The sequence below is a fragment of the Colobus angolensis genome, unplaced genomic scaffold, assembly GCF_000951035.1.
Source record: "Colobus angolensis palliatus isolate OR3802 unplaced genomic scaffold, Cang.pa_1.0 Scaffold143, whole genome shotgun sequence".
Classification (NCBI taxonomy): Eukaryota; Metazoa; Chordata; class Mammalia; order Primates; family Cercopithecidae; genus Colobus; species Colobus angolensis.
The window spans coordinates 3,835,408-3,852,867 of record NW_012114522.1 but is presented as its reverse complement, the minus strand read 5'-3'; the positions used below and the strand labels follow the sequence as shown (position 1 = coordinate 3,852,867).

The 17,460-nt window shown below is 50.1% G+C and overlaps 1 protein-coding gene across 1 annotated transcript in view; it reads right to left on the bottom strand.

Annotated features, from left to right (window-relative positions):
• The window catches only part of JAKMIP1 (janus kinase and microtubule interacting protein 1), a 174,959-nt gene that overhangs the window by 81,422 nt on the left and 76,077 nt on the right, over positions 1-17,460 (bottom strand). Inside the window, exons 2-3 of the mRNA XM_011935422.1 lie at positions 10,364-10,639; positions 3,149-3,643 (exon numbers count right to left, since the gene is read on the bottom strand). Coding sequence (XP_011790812.1) covers positions 3,149-3,643; positions 10,364-10,492 — 624 coding nt within the window. The 5' untranslated portion in view covers positions 10,493-10,639. The remainder of the gene's footprint in view (positions 1-3,148; positions 3,644-10,363; positions 10,640-17,460) is intronic.

The following is a 17,460-nucleotide window of genomic DNA, read 5'->3' as shown; positions in this document are numbered from 1 at the left end:
ATCTCCTGACCTCGTGATCCGCCCATCTCGGCCTCCCAAAGTGCTAGGATTACAGGCTTGAGCCACCGCGCCCGGCCTATAAATGATATTTTTTTAAGATTTCGTTTTCTAATTGTTCATTGCTAATATATTGAAATAATTTGTGTGTATGTACCTTGTATATATAGACTTTGATAATTTCACTTATTAATTCTAACAGTTTGTGGGGCCTTTCCATATTCAGAACTTTCCACGTTCTGAACGTGTGCCACAAAAATTCATACATTGAAACTTATCACCAATGTGGTAGTATTCGGAGGTGGGGACTTTAAGAGGTGATTAAGTCATGAGGGCAAAGCCTTTATGAAGGGAGTTAATGACCTTATAAGAGAAATATGAGCTGCCTGCCTCTCTTTTGTCATTACATTCCTTCTGCCATGTGAGGACATGGCATTCAAGACATCATCTTAGAAGCAGAAACTGGTTCCTTGCCAGATACTGAACTTGCTAGTGCCTGGATCTTGGACTTCCCAGCCTCCAGAATGGTAAGAAATAAATTTCTATTATATATAAGTTACCCAGTCTGTGTTATTTTGTTATAGCAACAGTAATGAACTAAAAACAGTCTCTTGGATTTTCTACATCACAACCATAGCACCTGCAAATAATGAGTTTTCTTTTTTTCTCCCTCTCTAAAACTTTTATTTGTTTACTATCTTTTGTATTTGACATTCTGGCCAGTGCAATGTTGACTAGAAGTGGTAACAGTCAACATCTTGTTTTGACCTTGAACTTGGGTGGGAAATGTTCAATATTTCATCATTATGTATATTGCTTGTAACAGATTTTTGATAGAACCACTTATCATATTAGAGACATTCTATTCTATTCCTGGTTTTCTGAGAGTTTATATCATGAAATTGAATTTTGCCAACAGATTTTTCTGCATCTATTAATATGACCACTTTTTTTCTCTTTTATCATATCATTATGTTGAATTACATTCAGCGATTTTAGAATATGAAGTCAATCTTCGTATTTTCAGAATAAACTCAGCTGGGTTATGACTTATTAGCCTTTCTATGTATTGCTGGATTTGATATGTTAATATCTTGCTTGTACTCTTGATCTATGTTCATAAAAGGTAATCCAAAAGTTTTCTTATCTTGTGATGTTATTGCTTTTGGAATCAGAGGTACACTGGCTTCATAAGTTAGTTAAAATGTGTTCCAATTTCTATTTTCTGTAAGACTTTGGCTAGAATTAGTTTTACTTCTTTCTTAAACACTTGAAAGAATTTACTTGTGAAGCCGTCTAGGTCTGGGCCTTTCTTCATAGGAAGATTATTCATTACAGATTTAATTTATTTAGGAGCTATAGGACTACTTAGATTTTCTATTTGCTTCATGTCAGTTTTGGTACGCTGTGCTTATTCAAGGAATATGTTCATTTTATCGAGGTTTCAAGTTTATTGGTATATGCTGTTTGCTGTGGGTTTATCGTCGGTAGGAGCTGTGGTATTTCCCCCTTTACATTTTTGATATTAGTAACTCATTGTCTCTGTTTTGCTTTATCGATATGCTAAATGTTTGTCAATTTATCAATTTTAATTAACTCTGGAATTTGTTGATTTTCTTTATTAATTTTATTTTACTGTTTCTTGCTCTTCAAAATTTCCTTCCTTCTACTCTCTGGAGTTTAATTTGCTGTTCTTTTTCTTTCTTCTGGATATAGAAGCTTAGATGCTTGATTTTCAGCATTTCTTCTTTTTGTCTAAAATATGTTTTGCTCTAAGGACTAATTACAACCCACAAATTTTGAAATGTGGTCTATTTTGATAAAAGTATGTCACATGCACAGAATTCTGCAGTTGTGGAATAGAGTGCTCTGTCAGTTAAGTTCACGCTGGTTAATTGTGTTGGTGAAATCATGTCTTTATTCATTCTTTGTCTGTGTGTTCTGCTGTTTGCTGATAGCAGTGTGTTCATCCCCAACCATAATTGTGGATTTCTCTACTTCTCCTTTTAGTTTTGATATTTTTCTCTTTTATACATTTTGAGGTTTTGTTTTGGAATGCATTCCCACTGAATTGACCCTTTATTGTTAAGAACTGTCCTTTTGTGTCTTTAGTATTACTTTTTGCCTTAGAGCCTTTGACATTAATACAGACAGACCAGCTTTGCTTTTGGGAAGTGTTTGCACAGTGTATCTTTCCCCATCCTCTTATGCTCCATGTCACCATGTCCTCATAATTAAGATGTCTCTCTTGTAAATATCACTGTTACTGTTTGATCTAGTCTGAAAACCTCAGCTTACTTTACTTCTTAGCCTCCTGCCCCACACAGCTTCAAAGTGTGACAAACGCCCTGAGGGGCAGACTGGCCATGTGTTTGTGGTGGGCCCCCTCCCTTTGTCTCCTACATCCAGTGAGGGCATGGGAGCTGTCACTTTGCCTTTCCAACTGGGCTCACCAGCCTTCCCCATCACTGCAGGACTCAGGAGGATCTCCTGTGCAGCAAGCTGGCCTAGGTGAGGCTCCTCTGGTTTCCATTCTTTCATGCCCACCCTGAGATGGCAAAAAATCCTACTCATCTCTCTTAGGACATCCAATCTTCAGCCCACACCCAGAATCCACAAATGCCCCAAGGGAAGAAAGCAGCTGGCAATTCTCAGGCCGCCTAGGCAGGGCTCTTTCCCCTTCCCTTTGGAATTTTAGTTCATCCACACTCCACAGCTTCCACAGATCTCCAGTATCTTTCAAAACAGGCCTACTTGCAATTTGTATTTTTCCCTTGCTGTTGCATGCAGCCAGTTGGCCGGCCTGCCCTGACCTGCGGCATCTTACCTGGAGATGGAAGTCTGCTCATGGTTGTTGAAGTAAACGAATCAATAGATGCCTGGCACTCAGATATGCTATCACGATGCATTTGCAACAACCCTCGTTAGTCTCCATTAAACTCCTTTGACAAATGGGGAGACTGTTCTTGGAGCCGATTACCTGCAGCCCCAGAGCCTCCTTACCACACCTAAGACTGCAAGGACGTTGCTGGGGCCCCAGTGCTTTGAACAATGCCTGGAGCACAGCAGGTCCTCGGAGCTCCGCATTTCCCCCACGCGTGCAGGGAGGGAAGGCTGCGTGCCCGTGGGCTGGGGAGGGGGCGGCACGTACCAGCCTGCGGATGTCGCGCTCGCACTCGCGCTTGATGCGGTGCACCTCGTCTTGGTGCGCCTGGTAGGCGGCGCGCAGGTCAGCCGCCTTGGTCTTGTCGGCCTGCATGCAGTTACTGAGCGCCTCCTCTGCCTGCTTGCGCGCTGCCTTGAGCTCCAGGATCTCCTGCTGCAGCCGCAGGCGCTCTCCGTCGAAGGCCCTGCGCGCCTCCTCACGCGCCTCAGTCAGCAGCGCCGTCTTGACCTTGTCGGCCGCGCCGTCGCGCAGCACATTCAGTGTGGCCTGCAGCCGCTGCAGCTCACCCTCCTTGATCTTGGCCGTGCGCGCCGCCTCCTGCTCGTGCTGCCGGATGAGCCCCTCGCGCAGCGCCTGCAGCTCCTTGGTCTTCTCTTCATGCAGCTTGGCCTTGAGCTCCGAAATGTAGGCCGTGTGCCGTCGCTGCTCCTGCTCGCGCTCCAGCTTGGCCTCCTGCAGCCGCTCGCGCAGTTTGCCCACCTGCAGCCAGAGCGGCGAGAGAGCCGGTCAGGGTCAGGATCAGGGTCAGGGTCACAGCTGGGGGAGCTGGCCACAGCCTCCCCCAGCCCAAGACACCCACCTGGGCCCACGTTCCCACGGATTCCCCCTTCGGCAATGCCCTGCAGGCCTGACCCTCCTGCCAGCCCCACTTAGAATCTCTCCTGCTAGTTCCCTGAGGTTTTCCGCGGGGGTGTTGGAGAGGCATTCAAGCCTTTGACATCTCTTCCGAGTTGTAGATATATGAGGAAGGACAATTGCTCAATCACAGAACACACCCTGCAGAAATCGTCACCAAGACCCCAAAGATTGTAAACCAGAAATACATTTCCAGGGCCCCATGCACGGACTCTGGAGTTGGAGAAGACAGACCAGGCTTCTAAGTCTTGGGGGGCAGTGAGCAGGGGGGCACCATTCTTGTTGGGCGGGGTCCCAAGCTGGGCTGGGGACTCCAATGCATCACCCACATTGCCACATTGCCACATTAACCCCTCCTGGTCTTGGGAAGGAGGTAGCGCTCTCTCTCTCTCTCTTTCTCTCTCTCTCTCTCTCTCTTCTGTTTTATCACGAGGCAGCCAAGGCTCAGTGACGGCCTGGTGACCTGCCCAGGGTGAGGGATGAGGACCCTGCTGCTGCCAGGTGACCCACCCCGCCTTGAGTCTATTCATTCTATCAGCAAACAATTCAAAACATGACTTATAAAATGTCCCAAGGGAGTGTGTTCTTAAAACACTTCAAAATGCTTTCTTTAACCTTTTTGTTTCAATATCACTCAACACACACTCCACAGGACCACTTGACAAGCCCCTTCTTTCCTGAATTCTACCCCTCTCTGCAGACCTGAAATGAATTGCCTCTGACGGACAAGCTGCTTCCAGGGAAAATGGCACCGTCTTTCCCCAGACCACACTCTTGATAGCATAGTAACATGTTAAAATTAATTTTCGGTGAGAAGTTTTACAGTGACACCTGAGTATTGGTAAATCCTTACTTATAACAGCAGGTCAAGAAGCAAATAAAACCAACCCTGGAACACACACAAGAGCAACATCTCCTTTCACCAGATACTCACAATCATAGGAATGAAGCCAGGTGACCAGTCCATGCTCTGTCCACCTTACCCTGGGGGCAGCAATCAGCATCTTTTCCTAGTGGATTTAGTAGCAGGAAGCCAGAACTTTAAGTATTTAACAGAACTGTCCCGGTTATGGACAAAATGTTTTTGACTGTTCTCCCCTCTGCGAGGCAACACTGTCTTAAGTCCCTGGTTAATGCTGACAGTCATCTGGGCTCAGCAAGGTCAGATCCAATGAGATCCTAATCTGTTTTGATGAGCTGCATTTCCCCGGGGAAATTTCTCTACCTCTATGGTGGTTGATGTTGTGGGTCGACTTGGCTGGGCCACAATGCCCAGTCGTTTGGTCAAACACCAGTCCAGATGTGGCTGTGAAGGTATATTTTAGAAAAGATTAACATTTATATCAGTAAACTCTGGGTGAAGCACAGCGCCTTCTGCAATGTAGGTGGGCCTCATCCAATCAGTCGAAGGTTTTAAGAGAAAGACCGAGGTCCCCTGAGGAAGAAGGAACTCTGCCTCCAGACTGCACTGGGACTCGAAGCTGCAAGATCAACCCTTGCCTGAATCTCCAGCCTGCTGGTCTGACCTACACATTTCAGATTTGCCAGCCCCACAACTGCGTAAGCCGATTCTTTAAAACTAACAAACAACCTCTCACTCTGTGGTGTGTGTGTGTGTGTGTCACAACCTATTGGTCCTGTTTCTCTAAAGAACTCTGACTACACAACCTTCCAGAGCTCCAGTTTCCTCTACTAAGAAACAGGGATGTCAACAGCTGCCTCTCAAAGGCCCGTTGGGAGGAGGAAGATGAGGTGTCTGCAGGTGGATGAATGAAGTCTGTTGTTATCGTGGTTCTGACTTTGTGCATCAGGTGTGGGCAGCCTCTCGGGAGAGTCACAGGTAGAAAGGGAATGAGGAACATGGGAGGGTGGGCAGAGGCCTGTACAGGGCAGCCCGGGGGGTATAGGGGCTGCTTCCTGGGAGGGGCAGAGGTGCTGCTGAGGCTGGTGATCCAGGTGTGTAGGGCAGGGATGGTGACAGAGAGGCAGGGGCCTGGGGACAGGGCCCTGGTGGGTCCCTCCAGCTCTGCCCAAAGCTGCTGAGGGCCAAGCCCAGGTGACATGACCTGTGCCACAGAAGCAGCAGAGTGAGGCTGGGGTGACCCCTGATGTGCACAGAGCACTCCCCACCCCCACCACTCCATCCAACTCAGCAGGCCAAAAACAGCCACCCAGCACTTTACCTCCAGGTGCCTCCAAGCTACCCCAAGTGTAGAGGCACCCACACCAGTCACTCCTCAGCACTTGGACTCTAAATGCAGCCATCGCACAAAGGCCAAGAGAGGGAACATGCCCTGGGTGTGTGGGGGCTGGCATGGAGAAATTATCTGAACCACCAGAACCACCCCCACTTGCCATTCCCACTCAGAGAGTGAGTCAGATTTGTCCCTTTCCATCCCCATCCTCATCCAGTCCGGCAGCACTGGCTCTCTATGTCCAGGCCAGGCCACTTCCCCACTTCCCCACTTCCCCCTTGCCCAAGCCACCTGCAGCAGCCCTCCCTACCACACCCTCCAGGCTCACAGCCCTCTAAATCTCACGGGTACAGGTTAACTGCTCTGAAACCATCATACATGTATAGTGTTGAAGAAAGGAAGTGATGGCAGATGGGGAAGCCAGGTTTCCCACTTGGAGTGAGAGGTTACAGACAAGCAAGAGGAGGCTGAAGTGAGCCACGTGGCAGTGGATTCATCTTGGGGACATCTGTAAGAACTCATGTTTAACTTTGTGTGGATATAGATGTCACATATAGAAATATTTACAGGTATGTGTACATACGCAGGTCAGTATACACATATATTTCCTTGTTCTGGCAGCTGAGGACCTAGAAACAATGACACCCCAGCAGTAATGGGCACACCTGGTGCCCAGATCTTTGTTTCTAATGCCATTCTCCAATAAAAGGAACCAGGACTCCTCAGAGAAATTGCTGGGTCTAGGGCTAGGATAGGAAATATACAAGATGAGCCTGGGGCATCTTTTTTTTTTTTTTTTGAGTCGGAGTCTCGCTCTGTCGCCCAGGCTGGAGTACAGTGGCGCAATCTCGGCTCACTGCAAGCTCCGCCTCCCGGGTTCAAGCCATTCTCCAGCCTCAGCCTCCTGAGTAGCAGGACTACAGGTGCCCGCCACCAGGCCCAGCTAATTTTTTAATATTTTTAGTAGAGATGGGGTTTCACTGTGTTAACCAGGATGGTCTCGTTCTCCTGACCTCGTGATCCACCCACCTCGGCCTCCCAAAGTGCTGGGATTACAGGCGTGAGCCACTGCGGAGGCTGGAGTGTCTTACGATGCCAGAAAGTAAGGAAGTGCTCCAAAAAAACCCCACAAAACTGCCCCTGTGAAGTCCTGGGTTCTGCTTGCCCCTGCACTATTTTCTAAAACCTTTGATGCAATGAGCCTAGGGCTGCTATATTGCTGGTTTCCTGTGAGCCTCTGTACCCATCTGACTTGAGGGCAGGGGCTGTCTCTGAGTTACTTCCAAACACTTCTCACTCAGCCCAGGCATGGCGCATGCGAGCCACAGGCTTGCTGATGAACAAACAGACACGTTTACCACCCTCCCTCATCCTACAGTGCTCAACAGCTATGCTTTGCTAAAATACCAGCACTTTAAATGGGACATTGACGGTGATTATGAGATCATATCAAAGTAACACTTCAATGCAGTTGTAAAGTTTGCATTTATTCTTTTTGTACCAGTCAATAAGCACACGGCTGAATTCTCAGAGAATCAAAATTCTCCCAGCAGCCAGATGGGTAAAGTCAACCTCAAGGGGCCACAGGGATGGCTGGATTGAGAAAATAAGCAGCCAGGGTGCATCCAAGTGGAAATTGCTACATGTCCCAGAGGCAAGGAGGCAGCCTGGTAACAGGGAGGCCCAGCCTGGGGTCCGCATGGACCTGGCTTTCAACCCAGCAATACCACCTACTGTGGTAGCCTCGTGTGTGAGGCTAAACTGTGTCCCCTGAAATTCATATGTTGAAGTCCTAACCCCCAGGACCTCAGGATGTGATTGCATTTGGAGATAGATCCTAATGAGGTCATTAGGGTGGGCCCTAACCCAATTTGCCTGGTGTCTTCATAAGAAGAGGAAATAGACATGGACACACACAGAAGAGAAAGCCATGTAAAGATACAGGGAGAAGGTGGTCGACTGTGAGCCAAGGAGAGAGGCTTCAGAAGCAGCCAATCCTGACACCTGGATCTGTGGCTGCCAGGCTCCAGGACTGAGACAGCAAACGTCTGTTGTGTAAGCCACCCCCTCTGTGGGACTTGGTTACTGCAGCCCTGGCAAGCTAACACACCTGGGCAAGTCCCTGCCCTCTCCAGCCCTTGGCTGGCTCACCTGTAACACGGGGGAAGCCGCACCTGATCTCTCGTTCCCTGCCAGGGTCATGACACCCTCTAAAGCACCTGGCACTATCTGCACAGTAGGCATACAAATGTCGCCCTGATGGTCATGTGAGAATATGACAGGCAGCACCCATGCCCTGTGTGTGACTGTCTCATTCATTCCTCAAACAACCCAGGAGGCAGACACCTTAGAGGTCCCCATCTACAGATGGGAAAACTGAGGCAGGGGGTTACACAGCTTATAAAACCTCAGGCAGGGGTGGTGGTGGAGAGGGGATGGAGCCCAGGCAGTGTGATGTGAGCGAGCAGCCTTCCCTGTCACCACAGTCACTATTGCTACGTCCAGATACAAGATGCAAGCCCCTGCAGCCCTAGCCAGTCAGCCCCAGCCCCAGAGGTAACCTGGCCTCTTGACCTGGCTAAAGGGTGAACAGGTCAACATCACCAGCATCCATGACTAAAAGAGGCTGGATGCACTTGGACTGGAATCTTGAACACCCAGGGATGGAGATAGGTGCATCTGTCCCCAAGTTCCAGAAGCTCACTCCCCGAGTCCAGAACTCAGCCTCTGCTCTGTGTGGCCCATCCTGAGCTAGGGGTTGGAGTCAGAGCCCAGGCCCCAGCCCTATCCCCACCTGGCAGCTGGATCTGGCCCAGCACCCCATTGGTGGCCCGAGTCCCAGCTCAACAAGACGGGGATGCCTGATGCAATTTCCCAAGCAGCCTCCGCCCATTGCTCCAGGTGCTACATCAGAAGCTGGAGGGCACCTTCAGAGCTTCAGTTAGACCCTCAACTGCTCGAGCCACCCAGGAGCAAGCCTGCATCTCCATCCCCTTTCTGTCCTCAGCCTGGCTAGTGGTTCCTCCCTGGGCTCATAGCCCTGGGCTTGCTCTACCTTCAAGTCCACCCAAGTCAGAGCCCAGCCACCAAACAAGACTGCAGCTGGGCCTGGGCACCAGATGTTGATGGGTCTTTTTATTGCATCCATTAATCAGATCCTCATGACCATCTTAAACCAGAGAGCTATTATTACACCATAATAGCTGGTGCCAGATGAGAAGACAGAGGTTTCAGAGACTTTTAGTCACCTGGCCAAGATCATGAGACCAGTTAGGGGACAAGCTGAGGTTTGAAGCCAGGTCTGCCTGGAAAGTCTGTGCTCCTCCCCTCTGTGACATCCCGTGCTTTAATTAGACTCCCAGCACCCAACCAGGCACTGTCCTGCCCAGCTCCAAAGCTCAAATCTGCCCTAGGAGAGAGGAGAGTAGGTCGTATCCCAGAGCTAGGCTCTGTTCCAAGCTCTTTACCTAGCAAAGCCCTGAGTCCAGACCACAGCCCCATCATGTCTAAGAAAGCACATAATATGGCTTACAAGACCTCAAGGCAGCCTAAACCAGAAATAAACTTTGAAGCCTCCTGACCATCTGAACAGACCCCTCCTCTCCACCAAGGGCATTCCAAAGTTAACCTGAAAAGCTAGTTCAGGCCATGATGGGAAGCGGGGAGTGGGACATGCCTCACTATGCTCTCCTCCCTTTTGGAATTTAGGAAAAGCTGGTACTGCCATGACCTTGCTAAATTAAACTAAACTTAGCCTGAGGGTGCCTTCATGCATGAGTTCCTATATAATGAACTGCAACCTAACTTAGCAAGCAAACTAACCAAGAGGCTGACTTAGGAGCATTTTTAAACAAACAGCCGAGGCTCAGCCAATCACAGAAGCTGAGCATCAGTAAATCACAGGTGACCCATGGATCAAGGGTCAAGCTGTAATCAATCAAGTAGCCTCAGCACCTCTTCTGTTTTCTGTCCCCATAATGAAAGCTGTCTGACCACATGCAGGCTTCTCTGAACCTGCTCTGTTCTGTTCTGGGGACTGCTCCATCCTCGAATCGTTCTTTGCTCAATTAAACTCTGCTAAACTGAATTTGTCAAACACTTTTCTTTTGACAACCCCCATCTTGCAGGTAAGAGAAATCAAAGAATGGGGTGTTCAGTGGCTTGTCCAAGGTCACAGCAAGCACCGGTGGGGCCCGGACTCCTGCCCAGCGGTCTCTGTACTGCAAAGGGACAGGCTGCAGGCTAGAGAGGTGAAGTGCCTACCCTCAGCCCCTGACCTGGAACAGGCTCTCCATACATGCCCCAGGGGCAACACTGCCCAAAGGGACATTTGCAGCCCAGCTGCTGCTGAGCTGGCGCCAGCCCCCACCTTGCTCTTTTCCTGCTGGAACTCGATCTGAATGCTGGTCAGCTTGGCCCGCAGCTCCTCGTTGGCCATCTGCACCGCGTCCGTCTCCATCTCGGGCTTCTCGCCCTTGCTCCGGCCTTTCTTCGACATGCTTCCTCTTGGGTCAAGGTGCTGAGATCCCGCGGTTCACACCTGTTCACGCACGCCAGCCAGCAGACGTGGCTACCAGCTCCGCCGTGCTAAGCAGTCGCGCAGGGCTCAGCTCGCCCTCCGAGGAAACCACCATCACTTGGGATCCTGAGGGAAGGAGGGAAACTGAGTTAGCAGAGAGAGAAGGGTGGGGAGCTGGTGTCCCTGCCTAGGGCACCCTGGGCCAGGCAACTGCCTCATCTGGAGGATGACCTGCCACTCCCAGAGCTAACCTAGAGCCTCCCAGATGGGGGCTGCAGCAGAATCACTTGGAGGTTGTTAAGGCATGGAGTCCTGAGCCCACCCATAGAGAATCTGATTTGCATTTCTAACAAGCTCCCAGGTGAGGCTCCCAGGTGACCACACTTTGAGTAGCTTCAGTCCATCCTGCTCCCATCAGGATGGGACCAGCTCGTCTCGGCGCCCTGTAGACCACAGTCTGCCAACATCAGTGAGCCTGAGTCTCCTAAGATACTTCTTCCAAAAAGCAGGGCCCTGGGCCTCACCAAGAGCATGGTAGGCCAGGGAATCTGCATTTCCATCCACAATCCCAGCAATTCTGGAGCCGGGTCTGAGGACCACACTTAGAGAAATGGGCTTTTTGATTTCAGAGGTTAGTGGTTTCCTTCCCAACTAGATAGGTGATGTCACCCAGTGTTACAGATGAGGAAACGGACACACACAGAGGTTGACTGCTGGTGATGTCACTCAGCTACTGAGAGAGGAAACAGTATGAACCCGATCAAGGTCCACAACTGGAAGCGGGTGAGCCAGGACTGAGCCTAACCACCGCCCCAAGCTGCCTCGGAAAGCCCGCCTCTGCTCTCCCTTCCCTTCCCCACGTCTCCTTCTCATTTTCCATCTGACAAACTGTAATTGACTTAGTTCTCTTCTACGTCCCCTACATGAGGATGGATTCCCAGTAAGCAAGGCCTGGGCCTGCTCTGCCCCCACTGTGTCCTCCATGCCTAGAACAGAGGGCAGCAGGTAAGATGCATTCCATCAGGATCTGCCAAGTGCATGAATGAATGAGTGAGTGACAACAGGAGAGTCATGAGGTACCCATCATGTACCAGGGCCTGTGACAGGAGCTGGGAATCCTGTCCTATCATCTTGGAACACCTGGTGAGAGAGGATTTTACTAGGCCCATTTTAGAGATGAGGAAATGAAAGCACAGAGAGGTGAAGTCAGCTACCTAAGTCCACACAGCCAGTGAGTGGTGGTGTTGGGATTAGATCACGTAGGGAATGAATGCAGAGTGAGGAGGGAACACTCCAGTGTGGAGGAATGCTAACTTGGGAGGTTGGGCAGATGAGACAAAATTGGCAAGGAAGGCCATGAACAGGACGGAAGGAGAGAAAGCACCAGGGAGGCTGCAGAAGATCGTGTGTCTAGAAGAAGGAAGGTGCCAACAGCGGGCAGCCCCCAAGAGGTCAAGGTGAGAACCCGAAGCTGGCCATTGGATTCGGCCTCCTGGAGTCCATGTGACCTCAGCCTGTGGGTGGGAGATGCAGGAAGTATAGGACAGGGGTGCCCAGGAATGGTCTGGGGTGGGGTCCCCACAACACCAGTGCATCCGGCGAGTTGCAGATGCTCAGTGGCCTTGAACTGAAGTCAGGCGGGACCTGCTAGACCTGAGGCCCTGGGACATCCCTCCAATCTACAAAATCTGGGAGGCAGTGATGGAGGCCAGCTGCCTTCCTCCTGAACAAGAGAGAGTAGTGTTTCTTAAAACACCATGAAGGATTATTCTGGGCTAATCAACATCTCCGCTGATTGATTCCAGAAAGGTACATTCTGTCTTCAGATAAGTATGAACTCCATTTGCCTTGATCTGACTTAGAGCTTGATACATAATTCATTCCTCGCCTCCGCTGACCTGCCGCTTTTATAACCAGAGCAGTTCTCAGAAATCAGCCTTCGGGTCTGAAGTGCACCTCCCCGTACCCTGATGGGCAGGAAGACACACAAAATGCAACACCAAAAAAGGAAGCTTGCTCCTTTTTATTCCTTTGTGTGGCCGCTTCTAGGAATGTGCTTTAAGGAAATACCAGAGATAAGTCTCTGATAGAAACACTTGGATGTGCATCCCAACAACACAGTGCTCAGCCAGAAGGGACAGATGACATCAATGATGTCTAAGCCCCGACAGAAAACTCCACACGGGGAAAAGGTCAGCGCCACAAAGAGTGAAAAAGGTGAAATAAAAAAATAGGCCGGGTGCGGTGGCTCACGCCTGTAATCCCAGTACTTTGGGAGGCTGAGGTGGGTAGACCACCTGAGGTCAGGAGTGTGAGACCGGCCTGGCCAACAGGATGAAACTGCCTCTCTACTAAAAATACAAAAAATTAGCAGGGCATGATGGTGCGCACCTGTAATTTCAGTTACTCGGGAGGCTGAGACGGGAGAATTGCTTGAACCTGGGAGGCGGAAGTTGCAGTGAGCCGAGATCGTGCCATTGCACCGCAGCCTGGGAGGCTCCATCTCAAAATAAATAAATAAATAAATACATAAAAATTTAAAAAATACAATTTATAGTCTCAATTTTCTGCTACATATATATGTGTGTGTGTGTGTATATATATATTTGCTCATTATTTTCACTCAGTCACAAATACGTGATGAGCAACTGCGAGGTGCCAGCCCTGCACCCTGGGGACACGGTGGAAAGGACATGGCAGCCACACCCCCAGGATACTGACAGGGACCATCTCGGGGATGCAGTTACAGGTGATATCTATTCTCTTCTTTAGACTCTTCTAGGTAAGTAGAATTTTCTACTTCAATGACTGCTTTTAAGAGGAAACAGTGCAGTTTTTTTGTTTTGTTTTGTTTTTTAAGAAAGGCAAGAAAAATATCTGCAATTAGCCAGGAAGGACCCCCGAAGAAAGAAGAAGAGAACAAAACGGACCACATCCACAGGAGCGGCCCGCCAGCCTCGCAGGCAGGCTGGGGCAGCTGCAGGTCTGCCAACTCTTTGGGACCCAAAAGCTGTTAAAGCCCTACCCTGAGCATGCGCCAACTGTCAGCTCCTCTGGGTCAGAACCTTAGCTCCCACCTTTGTGTGCCCCACCCCGTGCCCAGCCCAAAGTCCAAGCTCGATCCAATTCCAGGATGAATAAATCTCCATGGGCTGATGCCAAGCCTGGTACTCTCAACACCCCGTTCCAGACACTGCCAGGCTGGGCCACAGTGAGTGTGGAGATGAATGGAGTGCAGGAGGGGCAGATGTCCAAAGTTCTGGGCCAAGTCAACCTCAGAGCTCAGGGTGGGCCCCAGCAGCCGGCCTCTGTGCCACGGACACACTGTTGGTGGTCCTGACGCTCACAGCGCCATGCAGCATCACCATAATCAGCTCCTCCAGCTGCAGGCTGCACAAAGGTCTCGTCAGCAGGAGCAACAGCAGGGAACTCTCCTGCCTGAGCTGAGCTTGGTGTCAGCTGCACCCAGGACTTTTCATTCTGAGCCCACTGCCCACCAAGCAGGAGATGGCACAACCCACTGTCGAGGAAGGAGCACAGCCGTGGCTGAGCACCGCAGGCTGGAGGGTGACTGCTCAGGACACACAGGAGGCAGAGTCCTCAGAGCTTGCTCCTTCCTGAAGGCACGGGGAGCCCCCCTGCTGATCCTGGACCTTGCCTGGCATAGAGGCCAAGGTTGGTAAATAGCCATCTCCTGTGAACCAGTCCTGTTGGCTCCAGAACTGAAATATCTCTGCAGCCCACCCAACTCTGACATCACGTGCCCCCTTGTCCCAGCCTCCATGTCATTTGTGCCTCGGCAGCGTGGGTGCCCTTTAATTGCCCACAGGAAATTAAAATACCGAGCATGCAGGAGGACCAAACTAGGTCCCGGCCATCACAGAACTGTCTAGTCAGGGAGACCATTGTGGAAATGAATACATAAAATAATGATGGCTTGTGGCAGGTGCTGGAAAGAAAAAGTCTACAGGGCTCTGTGATACACAGCTATCAAATATCACCGGTCACGGGCAGGCGGTGGGGAGGGCAAACTGCCAGACCACGTGGGGGCTCTACACCAAGCACAGAGTCAAGACCAGCTATGTATTTGCAGCCCAGTGCAAAATGAAAACGTGAGGCTCCTTGTTCAAAATTATTAAGACTTGCATGATGGCAACAGCAGAGCATTAAGCCAAGAGCCAGGCCCTCTGAGTGCAGGCCCTGCAGGACAGCACAGGTTGTGTGCCCGTGAAGCTGGCCCTGGACAGAGTTCAAGCCCTACCCCGAGCATGCTGCGAAGCCATTAGCAGGGTGTGACTCGAATTTCCATTTCGCTGAAGTGCAGATGGTAATAGCTGTACCCCAGTGGTGGTGGCGAGGGTAAAATGGGTCCCTGCCTGTCACACAGGAAGCACTGCAGAGGCTCTTGCGATTATCATCCTGCTGTTTAAAGATCACCTGGGCTGCTGAGACACAGACGAATGACATGGAGGCTGGGACAAGGGGCATGTGGTGTCAGAGATGGGTGGGCTGCAGAGATATTTCAGTTCTGGAACCAACAGGACTGGTTCGCAGGAGGTGGATATTTGCCAACCTATACGCCAGGCTCTTGCTCTGACCCCACAGCCTTCCACAATGCCCACCAACAACATCTGCCCATGCACTGGATGCAGGGCCTTGTCTGGCCTTCTCAGGCCTGCTGCAAAATTTCCTCCCTTCATTAAAGCACAGCTTCGTGGTGACAACATTGTAGAGGCAAGCAGAAGGGCTGGGACCCTGGACTGAGGCCACAGGAGGCAAGGGCAGAGCTCTGGTGGGCCAGCATGGGCCAGCCTCTGGCTGATGAGGGCTGAGGTGGGCTGAATCATGGCCCCCAAAAAGATATCACATCCTGCTCCCCAGAACCTGCGGATGTGCCCTTGTTAGGAAAAAGCGCTTTGAAGATGGAACGAAGTGAAAGATCTCAAGAGGAAATCCTCCTGGAGTACGATGAAGTCTAAATCCATTGACAGGAGTCTTTATAGGAGATGCGCAGAGAAGACACACGGAAGAGAAGCCCACGTGAAGCCAGGGAAGAGACCAGAGCACTGTGGCCACACCAGGGAAGCCAGGACAGCTGACAGCCACCCAAAGCTAGAGGAGGGAAGGACTGACAGCCTTTTTTAAGGGAGTGTGACCCTGCCAGCACCGTGACTTGGGACTTCTGACCTCTAGAGCTGTGAGAGTAAATTTCTGTTTACCACCCAGTTTGTGGTCATTCTTTATGGAGGCCACAGGAAATGAATATACCAGGCAAGCAGGAAAGAACCGCTCCTGGGGCCAGGCGCAGTGGCTCACGCCTGTAATCCCAGCACTTTGGGAGGCCGAGGTGGGTGGATCACCTGAGGTCGGGAGTCTGAGACTAGCCTGACCCAACGTGGAGAAACCACCTCTCTACTAAATATACAAATTAGCTGAGCATGGTGGTGCATGCCTGTAATCCCAGCTACTTGGGAGGCTGAGCCAGGAGAATCACTTGAACACAGGAGGCAGAGGTTGCGGTGAGCGGAGATCATGCCATTGCACTCCAGCCTGGGCAACAAGAGCGAAATTCTGTCTCAAAAACAAACAACACCAACAACAAACCAGTCCTGGGACACGCTCAGCACTTTGTTTAATGCCTGAAGGTAACCAGCTCCTCAGAACACAAGTCTGAATAAGCCTTGCCTTGCCTCTCTCCTCACTGTGTGGAATATCACCAAGAAACCACAATGTCTCCCGCTGAACAGGGCCGCTCCCATCCCTCTACAGTCACAGTTCACAACCTACAAGGTGAGATTAGAAGGGACCTTTGCCCCCAAGGTGTGGATGAAAAAAGTAAGGCTCAGAAAGCAGAAGTGAGTTGCCCAAGATTGTTGGATGACCTGGTGGCTGCCATGCTATTTCCAACTCAGGTTTCCTGCCTCCAGCCCCACATGGCCTGATATTTTTATAACAGGATTCACAAAACACAGGCACAAAAAGAAAATTAGCTCCTTCAAGACACCTCAAATCCAAATATCTGATAAGCAGAAATTCCAGCCCATCACCAAGAGGTCTTCTTTGTAACACTTCCTGCACACTTCACCAAAAATTACATGGAGATCCCAGGGGTCTCCCTGGAGAAAATATGAATGAGGTAGGTTGGCAAAGTCAAATCCTTTCTGTGGACAGAAAACAGTTTATCCTAAAGAATCTAGCCACATTTTTTTTTTTTAAACAAACATTCATTACTTAATGAGCCCTTAGGAAAAAAATCTCTCTCTGAGTAAGTATATGACTTTGGTTTAAATATCTAAATCCAAATTGATTGTGCTGACTTAAAAAGTTACAACCATATTCCTACCCCAGACACAGTAATATGCTTCCTGGAAATTTATTCTAAGGAAGTAATTCCTGCAAGGAAAGAGCAACCTGCCTAAGGATGTTGCAAGTAGCATAATTTGAATGGTTGATGGCAATGGAAAACCGGAAATAACCTCAGGATCCAAAAGTTGTTGATGTCCAAATGAGCAAAAGCACACTAGCTAACTCAGAAAGAGCCCAGGCAGAGACAGGGAGGGAGGCCCACGGACAACAGTGGCGTGTGAGCCCTGCCGGGCAGCACCTGGAGAAATGGGGCGTGTGCTTGTCATCAGTTCACATCCCGCGATTTCGCTTTAAATCCGGTGATGGTGGGCATGCTATTTATGCAATCAACAAAATAATGAGATGGTACTGGGTTCTCTTTCGAGCAATACTGAAATACCAGAGTGAAGCTCACACCCCAGGTCAGCTTCAGCTCCTTCCATGAATCCTTTATGGGCCAAGTGGGGACTCAGAGGCTGTCAGAGTCCCCACCCCACAGCGCTGCTGGAGGCTAAGTGCTTTCAGGTTTGGGCATTTCTTGGCACACTTACCAGCACAAAGCAATGCTCAAAAAATGGTAGCAGGCCGGGCGCAGTGGCTCA